Below are 14,243 nucleotides of genomic sequence, written 5' to 3'. Positions count from 1 at the left end.
AAAGCGATCGTGTTCTCACATTGCACATCAATGCTATTTTATTTTACTGTCCTGTCTTTGAGAAACTTTGAGTTATAGACAGTATTCTTTACTGCAGTATTGCATGTCAGTGAGAAACAGTTTAATGATCGAGGTTTGCTGACGTTTGCTGCTGAGGTCCTATATTGCATCATCTTAGTTTGCGTGGATACCAGTGTGGGGTGTGTGTGTGTGTGTGTGTGTGTGTGTGTGTGTGTGTGTTGCGTCTGGATGCACACAAATAAACGCACGTTTGTATTAATATACTTGTGAGCACATCAACAAATTAGACCAGTATTGAATATAGCTGAAAATAGCCTTCATTATTTTTAGATCAGCAATTTTTTGAAAATAGGGAAAAGAAACCTAAACTCTAAATGCTTACACACTATCCCCATCATGGATGTTTTTCTAATTGTAAACCTACCAGTATCTGCATTTTTCTGTGTCTATTTCTCAAATTCCAATATACTGTTGTGAGGACATTTGGTCCTTCTCACAGGTTGAGAAATATAAGCACACAGACACACGTACGCACGAACACAAGCACAGTGCACACGCATACACACACACTCAGCCTCCCGGTGCGCGTGATTGATTATGACATCATGCGGTTGCCGTTTATCACAGTGACCCTCCGACCTGCTGTCAACACTGATGAGATCATCAACGTGGGACAGAGCGCCACGCAGTTATCATGGGGGGGAGGGGGGTTACTGTATTCACTGACTAGCTAGTAGCTACTGTACGTGTGTGTGTGTGTGTGTGTGTGTGTGTGTGTGCAATGTTGCTCTCGGGAAGAAACATTGTACCTGCATAAATATTAATTGTTGAGTGTCACGCAAACATGGCTAAAATACTGCATGTAAAAAAATAAAAAATAAATATGCACATCCCCACAGCTTTTAAATACGATGCTGGACCCAAAAATTATCATAATGAAGAAAAATAGGGATTGTCCACACACAATTATGTTTGCTCCCAGTCCTCTCTGTATTTTAACCAAATACAGAACCAGGCTTTCTCAACTTGAGAGAAAAGCCGGAGGGGCGAAACATTTCTGTTGGTTAAAATAAAGAGAGCACTGGGAGCAGTGTGCAGAGTCTGCAGACATCCCTTTTTCTCTTCATTTTATTTTAAATATGTAACCAATGAAAAGTATTAAGAAAAAAAAGCCCTCCAGGCTTTCTCAAGATGCCATGGTTCTATATTTGGTTTTATAAACTGTGATTTCCTGAAAATAAACAGTTTTGGACATGCAATGTTTTCACCCAGCTGTCAGCGGCGATAACGTGTGTGGTGTGTGGGTGTGTGTGTGTGTGTGTGTGTGTGTGTGTGTGTGTGTGTAGCTCAGAGAGGGTCAACGATGGGAAAGGGAAAACATTATGAATGTTATGCGAACACATATAGCAAACATATAGCACATAAATAATATAAACTGGTGCTACTGTACTGCTGCTGTGGGAAAAATGTATCTGTTCTGTTCCCTCTGGGAAGAGATCGAAGCCGTACCTGAGTCCAGCAGCAGGCGAATTACATCCATCTTCCCATAGAGAGCAGCTTCATGGAGGGAACTGCCATTCTCTGTCTGGAGGGAGAGAGAGAGAGAGAGAGAGAGAGAGAGAGAGAGAGAGAGAGAGAGAGAGAGAGAGAGAGAGAGGGGCAGAACAGAGGGGAGAAGAAGAATGTTAACATCATCATCATTATCATCATGAAAAGTCAGAGCAGACACCAAAGAGAATGACTGGGAGGAGACATCGAGTGGATTGAAGACAGCAGGAGATTAGCCAGCCACCATATTTGATACACACTTGATGATATACACTGCGTCACCACCCAGCCGAAGGGTAGTGGAAAACTCCAGCAGTTCCGCAGTCAATGTGTTAAACGGTTAGTCCCAATACTTGATTCTGATTGGCTGGTTGCCATGGTAAATCTCACGATCCACACCTTCAATCACTTTATATCATTCCCAGCTACATTGATCCCGCAGCTCTGTAGCTGAACTGGGGAAGGGGAGCACTTGATTGCCTTACAAACACTGGCCATGCGGGCGTCTAAGCACCGCCCGCGCTCATATGACTGTGAATGTGTGTCTCCGGGCGGCCTTGTGAAAACATCAAGCGCCTCCTATTCCCTGTCTGAGTAAAAACAAGGAAGTGTGGCTCGCTCTGGTGGGCGCAAAGTGTATACCGTAGCTACTTTTGTGAATTAGGAATAGTTTTGAGGTTAATATTGCTAAATGTTTGTAACAGTTTTAGAAAAGCAATAAGCCACAAGAGGTCCCAGCTTACCAGGTATTTGATAATGGCTGAAAGGGTCGGAGACCCTCCGCTACGCGTCGTGTCTCACTGCGCCTCTCAGCCATTATAAACTACCCAGTAACCCGAGACCTCTGCTTTAACCTAACCTTATTCCTAACCTTAACCTCAGTAAAACGGTGCCAAAACCTAACCCTAAACCGAACCCTCGTTTTAAACAAGATAACAAATACATGACAACAAATAGTTCCGTTTCCAGCATATTCCGATTACAGCGGGTTGGGATTATTTCATGAATAACATCACAACACAGGATGTATTGGCTACCTGTTCGACTGACAGAATTCTGTAGCGCTCACAGAATTCCCCCTTGTAGCGCGGTGGAGCTATAGCTCTGTCTTTGGCAGGCATGGAATGATGGAATACAGACTATACACAGTGACTATTTTAGTAGAAATCATAAAGAAAGCCATAGAATGTGACAAAATGAAATACACTTTAGAATTTTTGTCTTTGACAAAAGTTCATGGGTGACTTGCAGGCATATCCTACAGTAACTTGTCCACATCTGCATATAGGGAAAACAACGGTGAAGAGAGAGTAAAGTTAAATTACAAATGTATACATTTAACGCTGATGATTGGACACGAACACGAACACACAGGGTTACGGTTAATATATTACATCCGCCCATGGAGGTTGGACATAAGACTAAGAAAATCCAAAACCTGGACTAAATCCAAACCCCAGCTCAGGACCCTTAATGAAGCCAAACATTATTCAGCCGTTTGGATGAAAGTCCACTTAACCACTTTAACCACTTTAACCTATAAACCTAATACCTTTAACCTATAATCTCTATTCTAAATAAAACGTAGTTATAACTTAAGTGCACTTGGGCCGCTTTCTTAAGTTCTGTCTACGCCAAATCACTGGCCGGGGTTCAAAGTGTTTAACCAAAAATAAATGTTTAAAATAGCTCATATATAGATCGTCAATTTTAGCTTGAAAACCTGGTCCTCTGAAAACTTTGGCCTACCATGTCCACGCATGCCCCCAAAACAGGGCCATTGGGGTTCAACTGCTTAATGATATATTGGCTGTTGAAATTCGACTGAATATAACACACCGCTGTGTAACGTCAAATCAACGCGAGCGCTCCACAGAGACAGCGCTGAGCACGCAGTTCCACGCAGAAGAGTATCGTCAGCGCGTTGGGAGAGAGAGACGGAGAGAGAGAGAGAGACAGAGAGAGAAAAGAGCTGCACACAGCAGTCCAAACCTCGGTGATCCGTGCGGATTTCTCCCTAGGTCCACAGTCATGGATGCTGCATTAAAAAGGTCAAACCCTGGGTCAGAAACGCTGGCGGCCGTGTCTGTCTGTCTGTCTGTCTGCCCACCCACCCAGGTTTGGGAAGGATGGACCTCTCCAGGGGACTGAAGCAGGTGTCAGCAAACTGCGGAAATTAACTCCAGGAGAGGACGCGACTCAAACCACATTATCAATACACAGAGTGAGTGCTTGTGAGAAAACAGAGGCACGTGCATGCGTGCGTGAAACCCCTCCCCTGACCTGGCGACCTCTCTCCGCACCACTTCCTTTCCTGTTTCCCATGCCGACGGACGCTGTGATGTCACAGGAAGACAATTCACTCTCGCCGCGTTTCCAGGAATTGTAAAAAGAACCTCAGATTGTGAGGTTCCAGTGCCATGTAGCGTGCGTGTGTGCTTTGTCCGTGTTGTGGGGGGAGAGGGGGGGGTTGCTTCAGAATAAATGTAAAGCTTTAATGCTAATGAAATACATGACTTTGAGGGAAACGCTGTGTGTGTGTGTGTGTGTGTGTGCATACGTTAAACTTTTGCTCTGTTGCTGTGTGCCAACACAGCAGCAGGTACCTCCATTGGGATTTCCCTCATTATTATAGAGAGAGAGAGAGAGAGAGAGAGAGAGAGAGAGAGAGAGAGAGAGAGAGAGCGCAGATTGATGCATAATTCATTCACACTCAGGCCTACAGTACAGTATGTGGCTTGACTGCAATTACGAACCACTACACATTATACACAAGTTCGGCGTTCACTCACACACACACACACACACACACACACACACACACAGATAACTGCTCGCAATTTACAAGGTGGCCATTTGTGATCCACCCACTGCATTCATTTTACTGTCAATGAGAGAGAGAGAGATGGAGAAAGAGAGATAGAGAGAGAGGTACAGAGAGAGAGAGAGAGAGACACACACACACAGTCATTGCCACTGCACTGTGTCAACTACAAGCACATGTTGTGATCAGGTAAATCATCCAATCATTATCCAATTGCCATTCAAGGCGTAAGAAGAAATGGCACCCTTTTCACATTGGCCTATTATAGCGTCACCAGGAGGTCACAATCTGACTACAAAGTAGTTATTACACTTTCAAAAATAAAAAAGTAAATAATAGCAGATGCACAAGCTCACAGTTGTCGTGGGAAGAAACCTCTAATCTCCATATTTCAACTGTGTTTTTCTTTTCCGTAAATCAACGCGGTACATGATCATACTACAGCGTCACACAAAAGCGTTTGGAGCTTTGAGTGCGTTCAGGGACAACACTGCTTGCCGGATAGGGTAAGCACCTTCCCTCTGAAAATGCACACAGTGCGGTAAAGACTCCCCTTCTTGCCAACCGCCATCAGGCTATACAACTTTCTCCCCAAATGCTCATGGTCCATGACTGAGTCTGTGGTCCGTGGTCTTGTTGGGATTATGTCCATGTGCGTCTGATGTGTTTCTGTCCGTCTGTTTGATTACTGTTTATTTGTTACATTATGCTGCTGTAACATATTAATTTCCCTGCAGGGATACTAAAGTACATCTCATCTCATAATCACAGAAATAGAAGTGATCTTATGAGGGCAGGAGGAGCCGGGGGAGCCACATATGTTTAAAGAGCTATGATGCCATGATATCCATTATTAATATTGACTTTGTGGTGAAAGAGGCCGTTATGAGATGTGATATAGGCATTGCATTTTAGTTTCATAAATTATTGTGAAAATATATAGTGAAAATCCTTGATCTACAGGCTCACAACGTCCGTCCTTCCGTCCGTGTGTGTATCTGTCCGTCCGTTACCAGCTAATCTCTGGCACCGTTAACCCAGTTGATGCTAAACACACACAGTCCCTGCAGACGACGAACCTCTGCACCAAATTTTCCCCACCGGCCTGTTATAGCGCCACCATGAGGCCGATTTTGGCAAAAGACATTTCTGTAGATTACTCGTACACATTGTATCCATACATCACGCAATTCAGTATACAACATCTCCATAGTCATGTGATCAACACTGATATACACCATTTCCCATCTTCCATCCTGATTGGCTAAGATTGGCTTCCAAAGCTCGCATGATTGGTCGCAAAATGCCACAAATCACAAACACAGTGTGCAATTTCCGTGAAATTATACATGTACATTTCCACTAGGCTGAAGACGCCACTTTTTTTCCAAATCAGCCTCCCTGCATTTTCCACATCTGACAGTTATAGCGTGACCATGAGGCAGATTTCTGCAAAACACATTAGTCGCACAGATTATTTCATCCAAATATCACACAAATCGGTACACATGATCTCTGTAGTCATGTGATCACGACGAGTCTGTTGGATTTCTCAGATTCTATTCTTTCGAATCAGCCTCATGGTGGCGCTATAACAGGCCAAGTCACGTCTTTACATGCACAAAACATGGTGTGCACACTCCCTAAAGCCCAAGGAAAAACACCTGGCCCATTTACAGTACTGTAGGTGCAACACTCTTTTTATATTAGTCCTCCAGATTTTATCCAAAAATCAATCCTGGTGGAGAGACCTGTGCCCAAATGGGCACTTCTTCTAGGTTGACTTTGAAGTACTGGGTTTGAGTCCTTTGTCCAGAGGCCAGTCAATGAAAAACACTTCCATCATAGAGGAAGGGAAAGTTAATGTGAATAAGAGAGGAGTGCTTCCTGTTAACAGCCTTTTAACAGCATTTACTTTCAACAGCAGTCAGTCAGTCATGGCCGCAGCCAGCAATGAGGACACTATGAGGTCACGACCTTATTATGTCATATTCAGACAAGACGCAGAATCTCTGACATTCATGCCGATGATGTCATGTTGTTGATTATTTAAATATTGCCCAAATACGGACGGTGGACTTGCGCCTTTATGAACACACACAACATTTTGAACGATATATTAACAAACAACACACACACAAAGAAACGTTCACAATATGAAACGTATTGTTTCATTATGTTCCCCTCAGAATAGGGATAGTGAGGTTGATTGGTTAACGTTGTTGACCCATTCAGGATGGGAACCACGTTTGGTGTTTTAATAATAATAATAATATACTTTAGTCCTTGACCCGTCCTTTTTTGAAAACCACAGGTTTTAGAAGATATTTTGTAGAATCTGGTCTCAGTCCTAAATGGGTAAATGCAAGATGCAAGTACAAAAGAGTACAAATGGCTTTTGTTTCCTCAACATTGTAGCATCAATAACAGCAATAAGAAAGAGAAAATGATGAACAGCCAGCCGTAGGTAGAATCAATGTTTCGTACAAGCTCTGTCTAGACCCAAGCCATCATATCTATTGACTACAGCTGCAGGGGACCTACGATTCCTCTGTGTTTAATGTAGTGTAAATTGGTATTGTATTATTTATCTCGCTTTTTGTGCTCTGCAATTTCCTTTGCATAGGCTTTGCTGTCCAGAAATGCAGTAAATAAGCTTCAAATTATAATCACGTTTTTTTATAAATTGAACCCCCTTTGGCCCTCACACAGCCTTGGCTCTCACACAGCCTTGGCTATGGCCTTCACAGCAGCAACGATTATATTGATTTATGAATGAATTATGACAATAATATATATGCCTACACAAGACTACAGGGGACTAAATCTTATGCTGTGAAAGTGTAAACAACAGCATGACTAATGATGATGACTCATAATTACATCGTTGTGGTAATGACTGTTGAAGCTTTAAAGAGGAATCAAGCGAGTGTATTTGAGGGCGCTCCCATTGGTCCATCACCCTGATGAAAAGCACCTGGACTACATTTGCACCCACCACTACTACTGACGACCGTAAGGACGAGTTTGGTGGCCACTTTAGTGATGATTGGCTGCTTGCCTGCTTCCTAGCCGACGCGTTATGTGAGCATTACGACGGCATCAAGACCCGCAAAAATGCATTTTAAATCGACAAAAAAACAACTGTAGATTTAGTCGACTAAAACTAGACTAAAACTAAAGCATTCCAGGTCACTAAAATGTGACTAAAACTAAATGAAAACTATTCAGAAGACTGTCAAAAGCAACACTGCTTCTTAGCGACCTAGTCATGATTGGACGTGGAAACGGACAGAAACTCTGCTCTCTCTGTACCTCTAAATGGTAAAATGGTAAATGATGCTTTTATCCAAGGCACTATTCATAGATTCTACGTTACATTCACCCATTCACACAGCATGTAAACACCTTTACATACAGTATATTGTGCATGACATTCACCCATTGTCCATTCACTCACCCATTCATTCATACACCGATGGCGGCGGAATCCACGTAAGGCAATTAGCGGTTCAGAGTCTTGCTCAAGGACACTTCAACCTCTGTCTCCCATAACCTCTCCTTGAATAAATAAAGTAAAAATCACCTACTGCATCGATTCAATGTAAAACATGATACACACCCCCCGCCCCACACACACTTCACACCGTCTCAGTTACTGTTGAAAAGATCCATCCGAATGAACTACTCCAACTCGAGGCTTTAGCCTGTTGTTCATTACGCAGGCAAGAACAGAGCCTTTTACATCTTTCAAAGAAGACAACCAAACTATAGAACAAAATTACAGTAGGCCTACAGTACAATATTTATTTTTTTATGGCACGACTCTGAATGATGCTATAGCTAGTGTGTGTGGGTGTGTGTTTCACTGTTTCCACACCTAAGCACAAAACGAAAAGAAGCTGCGGACAGAAGAAGCTGTGCGCAGGTTTTTGTGCAGGTTTTTAGACAGCTGGTGGATGGAAATTAAGCTCCACCTCCGCGGACGACTGACGCGGAGGTGGAGCGTTTCCGGGAATCTGGCCGTTGCGCAAGTCGTCCGCGGAAGTGGAGCTTCTTTTCCATCCACCAGCTGTCTAAAAACCCGGAAAAAGAAGCTGCGCGCAGCCGAGAACGTGCACGGCTCTTTAGATAGTGTGGCAGCACCTTTTCTGTGTCTGCAGGGAGAGTGCGTGCATGTGTGTGTGCGCACGCTCACATGACGGGCGTCTTACCAGACAGTTGACGTCCATGCCGGCGTCCAGTAGCGTCTGTACAGTGGCGTGGTGTCCATTGCGCGCCGCCAGGTGCAGCGGGGTGTGTCGCCGCGTGTGGCTGGTGGTCATGAGGTTGGGGTGGGCGCTCACCAGCATGCGCACCACCTGCAGGGGAAAGAGAGGAAATTAATGGTAAACGGTGCATTTATGTAGCGCTGCAAGCGCTTTTTATAGATTACATTACATTCACCCGTGTGTGTGTGTGTGTGTGTGTGTGTGTGTGTGTGTGTGTACTGCCTCCCCCAAGGATATGTGTGGGTGTGTGAGCGTTTGTGTATTCCAAACATTCACAACTGGCCACCGGCCCACCCACAGTGATGTTTTCCTCCATAGGAATTGCCTCTCGTTATTAGTATTATTATGAGAGAGAGAGAGAGAGAGAGAGAGAGAGAGAGAGAGAGAGAGAGAGAGAGAGAGACTGTGCATGAATTATTCATTCAAATTCAGACTTCTGCTGAATGCAACTGGTTTGTTTTTGCATTCTTGTGAGGGGGCGGAGTCTTGGAGTGTAGTCTCTGCAGCTGGGTGCAGATTCTTGACGATACAATGAAAAAAGGAACATCCACACTCTCTTGAGTACAGTTTCTTATGAACTTCTTTACTTTTAATGAACACACAGCAGCAGTCTATAACTATAGAGAAGAGAGCATGCATTCTTCTTTACTTTTAATGAACACACAGCAGCAGTCAATACCACCATGTGATTTCCAGATGCGTGCCTGCATGTTTTATTTATTTATTTGACCGTGTTTATTTATGCAGGCGAGTCCCATTGAGAGATACAGTACAACATCGTTCTCTCGTATTATTGTGAGAGAGCCCTGTTCAAATGTACACCTCCCCATGTGTTTCCTTATGTATGTTAGCACACTGGTTCTCAACGTGGCGTGAGGACTTTGCTTATTATTAATAATATTTTAATGAAAATGTAACATTTATATAAGAATAAAAAAAATCATTGTGATACCAATACATAGAAGCTTAAAGTATACCATGTCCATTTAACCCATTTTGTAGGTCTGCTATTTTTGAAAGATCGAAGAACGACTGACATAGAAACATAGCTTTTTCAGAAAACTGTCAGGATGTAGAAGACATTTTTAGAATCTGATCTCAGGTCAAAATGGGTTAACATACAGTACAATCGATTGATTGATCCTAACATGATCTGAGAACATACAGAATGCATGCGGACAAACCCATCTGACCGTATATCTATAATATTTTGCTGACGTCATAACCTGCGGGACGCGTCACACGAAGGTGGGGGCCGCATGTGGCTCCCGGGCCGCCGGTCGCCCATGTATGTTTATGATGATGCTAGCTGTCCATAAGCGGATGTGTGTGTGTGTGTGTGTGTGTGTGTGTGTGTGTGTGTGCGTGCTTGTGGTACACTCTGCTGACCTGCAGGCGTCCGTACAGTGCAGCCAGGTCCAGTGGGGTCTCCTGGCGGCTGTTCCTCATGGTGGGGTCGGTCAGCTCCTGAAGCAGCACCGACACCACGTCAGAGTGTCCGTACTGTGCCGCGCAGTGCAGCGCCGTCTCCCTCTCGTGGTTCTGTAGGAGGGAAACACACCGTTATCATAGAGCACCCGAAGGAGAGGAAAGGTACTATGTTTACCCAGGGTAACTGGACTAAGCTCAAGAACTTGTTTACAGCCAGGCCCTGCTCATAGAACATTTCATGGTAGGGGTTCAATGCCTTGTTCAAGGGCACTTCAGCGGTGGTAATTTTAACGTGCCGGTCCAGGGATACGAACTGGCGACCTTCCGATATCAAGACTGCTCCGCAAACCGTTCGGCCACCGCTGCTCCAAGTCTGACGTCAATGTCAGTCAATGTCCACGGGTTCGTGTACTTTTTTTTATTTGTATTATAATCCCCATAGGGGGATCTTTTAGATCGCCTCATATAAGAACTGTGTCATCCCGGGCCGTTTCACTCATATGGATATGAAGAATCAACTGACTGAGAGAAAACGCTAATGTTACTGCGGCTGAAATAGTTACATTTTCGCTAGAAACAGACTCTCACATAATGTGAGACTGACTGATACAGACTCAGACACCTTCCCGACAATATCGCAGAGACAGTTTGTTTATTTTTGGACCACAATGCTTATATGAGACGATTTTAATAATAATTTAACTCTTGAGAGTTAAAGATCTATAAGGGTCCATATGGTTACTAACTGTCCAACATTTAGCTGGCGACCACCATGCAATTTGCATGCTTCGCCAAAACCTCAATTATTGTCTTCTTATGACCTGGAAAGTCACGGTCGATGATTGTGTATTAACCCATTTAGACCTGAAATGAGATTCTACAACATGCTCAAACTAGTTCATGTCAAGGAGCCCCAGAATTATCTGTATTTGGCCGCCGACCCCCATCTGAAAAAATGTTGTTCCAGGGACCCTCCCCCTACAGAAGCAGATATTTGAGTTAAAAACGTTCGCTCTGAAATAATATTCAAACCACATTTTCACGATGTTTCACAAAATAGCAGATCTACAAGCTCATAGTGCTTGTAGATCTGCAATTTTTCAATAGCTAAAGTAGAACATAATACTTAAAAACACCAAAAAGGGGTTCTCCTCCCCCATTCCGGAATGGACTCATTCCTACAGTATATCCAAAGCAGAGGAGAACTCTTTGGTCTCGGGTTCATACATCATGAAGATGGCAGGTCGTTTACATTCCATAACCGTGTCCACATTTGTGGGGTCTTGTCAGGGGTTAAAATCTATTGCTTCCTGTCTGTCTGTAGCCAACATGGCCGGTAGGGCTTTCCCGACGCTCCCTCCCTGCTTCTCTCCCTCCCTCCTCCTCTCTCGTTTGTGAGTCCATTCATTGATTCAGAAGACGTGAGCAGGCCTGCGTCATCAATATGTCCATATTGGGCCGTTTAGATTTTTTAATTACATATTCTATCTATCTAATGTTCTTATTTTGAGACCCAATTAGTCTCAGGAAAAAAAGGAAAAAAATGTATCCAAAATAAAACTATATGATATTTCTTAATCACTTCACCAAAAGTCTAGTGAACAGTCTCCAAGATCATGCTGTGAGAATGCCCCAACAGCCCTCTACCACCCCCTGATGTTCCTCTGTGGTCAGTCACACACTTGTACATGCACTCACAAACATTGTCATGTCAGCGACCCCCACATTTACATTAATTAGCCCCATGGACCTCCATAAGAGAAGATGTTTACGGATCTAGCAGTGATTCTCAACCATTTTCATTTCAAGGACACCCAGTTTGTTATGCAATAGGCTACGGATACCCTTTTAATGCCATTTTTATCTCTGGGACCCCAATTTATATTGTAAAATCAATGATAATTTAACTCTGAGAGTGTACAAATGTACTTGCACTTGTACAGTACACTCAGTCACAGGTCCATTTGGCTCCAAACTATCATTTAGCTGGGGACCCCCTGAAACTCCCTCAAGGACACCTGGGGGTCCCCGGACGGTCCGGACCCCACTTTGGGAACCACTGACCTATAGCTCATGTTTACTAAATGACCTGCATCAGATTTCTATATAGCTCAGCTCATATTATCTGGCTACATTTATAATAACTAGTCCTTACCCGTTGTGAGATATTGCCCCCCAGAAATATTAATTACCAGTCATTTTAACTTGTATAATATATTTTTTTAATGAATAAAAACAGTACTATAACATGAAAGTATTTGTATAAATGCTGAATGTTAATTGAACTCTGAGAGTGTAAATGGGTTCATTTGGTGTGGTTACATATTTTGGTTCTAAACTATCATTTAGCTGGGGACATGGGGGAACTCCCCCATGCAGGACCCCTAAGCCTAAACTATGGTTTATCCACACACACACACACACACACACACACACACACACGTGTGCGTTGCGAAAGTAGCGAGACACACACACGCGTGGCGAAAGTACATACACACACACACGTGCGTTGCGAAAGTAGCTGCCTGGAAGGAATTGTTTACCTGGGCTGGCGGAAGGCAACGTGTGAAGACGTGGCTCCGTCAGTGTGTGTGTGTAGCCTCGGAAAAACAGACGTTTTTATTTCCAAGGAGAAATAAAAGCCGTGTATGACCCACGGCTCCGTCGGTGTGTGACCCACGCCCGCGTGCGTTGCGAAATTCGTCGGGTGAAAGAAAGCGTGTTGTACGTGCTGCCTGTCTACAGTGTACTGTATGCCACTGTTGTGTTGCGGCGGTACTACGGTAGGTGTGTGTGTGTCATAGACTGTAAAAAATATGGACAAAGCGTTCCCCGGGTCTAACATGAATGTAAAATGAAGCCTGAAATCCCTTGCACTGTAAGTCGCCATCTTTCAAGATTTGTTTGAGCCCAGTTTGGCCATTGGCTGGCCCAGACAACGAGGCGGGACTTCCCCCCTTCTTCTTCGTTGGTTTTTATTTTGACTCGAGTGGGTGGGGGATCCCGTTCATGAACTGTAACGGTAGCCACGCCCCTCAGAACATGCGCGACTTTATGGTAATTTTTTTTATAAATGGGGCCATCAATTTCCAAAAAGAATATTATGACATTAGAAATGAGACTTTAAACTAGTGACTGGAAGCAAAAAGTATTCATGACCATGTTTATTAAGGTAATACAGTCTAGGTGAAGTTGGGCCAAAATACATGGACTTCTATGGGGCTATGGGTTTTTCTGGGTCCAGTGACAGCGCCACAACAGGCCATTATGAACTTTAATTTCCTTAGTGGCTTCACAAAATATCCGTCTGACTGCCCCCCTGGTGTGTGTGTGTGTGTGTGTGTGTGTGTGTGTGTGTGTGTGTGCGCGCGCGCCGCCAAATTGTATAGGCCAGCCGCCACTGTTTGTTGTGGCCGCCAAATTGTATAGGACACTGTTTGTTGTGTTGCGGCGGTAGCTAGAGGAAGCATGCCAGTGGGGTAACAGTGAGAACGGTGGCCTGTGATGCAGGTGTCGTTAAGGGGCTTAGGTGTGTGAGGGTGCGAGGTTGCGCGTTTAACTTAAGTCGCCGTTTTAATTCACTAAAAGTAATTTGTCATTTGTTAAATGGGAAAAGGGGCTTCATATTGTTATGGTCAATTATGTGTGAAAAGTGGGAGTGATTTGGTGCAGGCAGTGTGGAGCTATGACAGTGTTTCTGACAGACAGACAGACTGATCGACATTGACTGAATTATAGTTTGATGATGTAATAATGTATACTAGTAATTATACATTCTACATTACAGGCATTAAGCAGAGAGTGTTTATACATTACGATCAACTTCAAATGACTGAACAACAAGGACATCAATGTGCTGCTGCTCTGATACAGCAGTCGAACCATGCAGGAAGCGCTATGTTTTGATGGACGAGTCGTGTCTGTTGTCGGGGTCATTAAGTTACAGGAACGTCTGTCTGTAAGCACTAAGCCACCCTGACGCATTTACTGTCCTGCTGATATACAGCAGAAAGTCACGATCATCCAGGAAATGGTTCCAAATGTCATTTAACCACATGAACTACTCTGGGACAAGTAGGGGTCTGCGGTCAACAAAGTATATATGGCTACAGTACAGATTTAAGTAGTCTAAGTACAGACGAGCATTC

General features: G+C 43.8%; 1 protein-coding gene across 1 annotated transcript in view; it reads right to left on the bottom strand.

Annotated features, from left to right (window-relative positions):
- The window catches only part of anks1b (ankyrin repeat and sterile alpha motif domain containing 1B), a 252,885-nt gene that overhangs the window by 153,134 nt on the left and 85,508 nt on the right, over positions 1-14,243 (bottom strand). The window contains exons 4-6 of the mRNA XM_080757040.1: positions 10,054-10,206; positions 8,608-8,754; positions 1,531-1,606 (exon numbers count right to left, since the gene is read on the bottom strand). Of these exons, the coding sequence (XP_080613166.1) occupies positions 1,531-1,606; positions 8,608-8,754; positions 10,054-10,206 (376 nt within the window). The remainder of the gene's footprint in view (positions 1-1,530; positions 1,607-8,607; positions 8,755-10,053; positions 10,207-14,243) is intronic.

Source organism: Protomyctophum bolini (genome assembly GCF_963924005.1).
Source record: "Protomyctophum bolini genome assembly, chromosome: 23".
NCBI lineage: Eukaryota > Metazoa > Chordata > Actinopteri > Myctophiformes > Myctophidae > Protomyctophum > Protomyctophum bolini.
The sequence above is the reverse complement of the archived record's forward strand: the minus strand, read 5'-3'. Positions and strand labels throughout refer to the sequence as shown.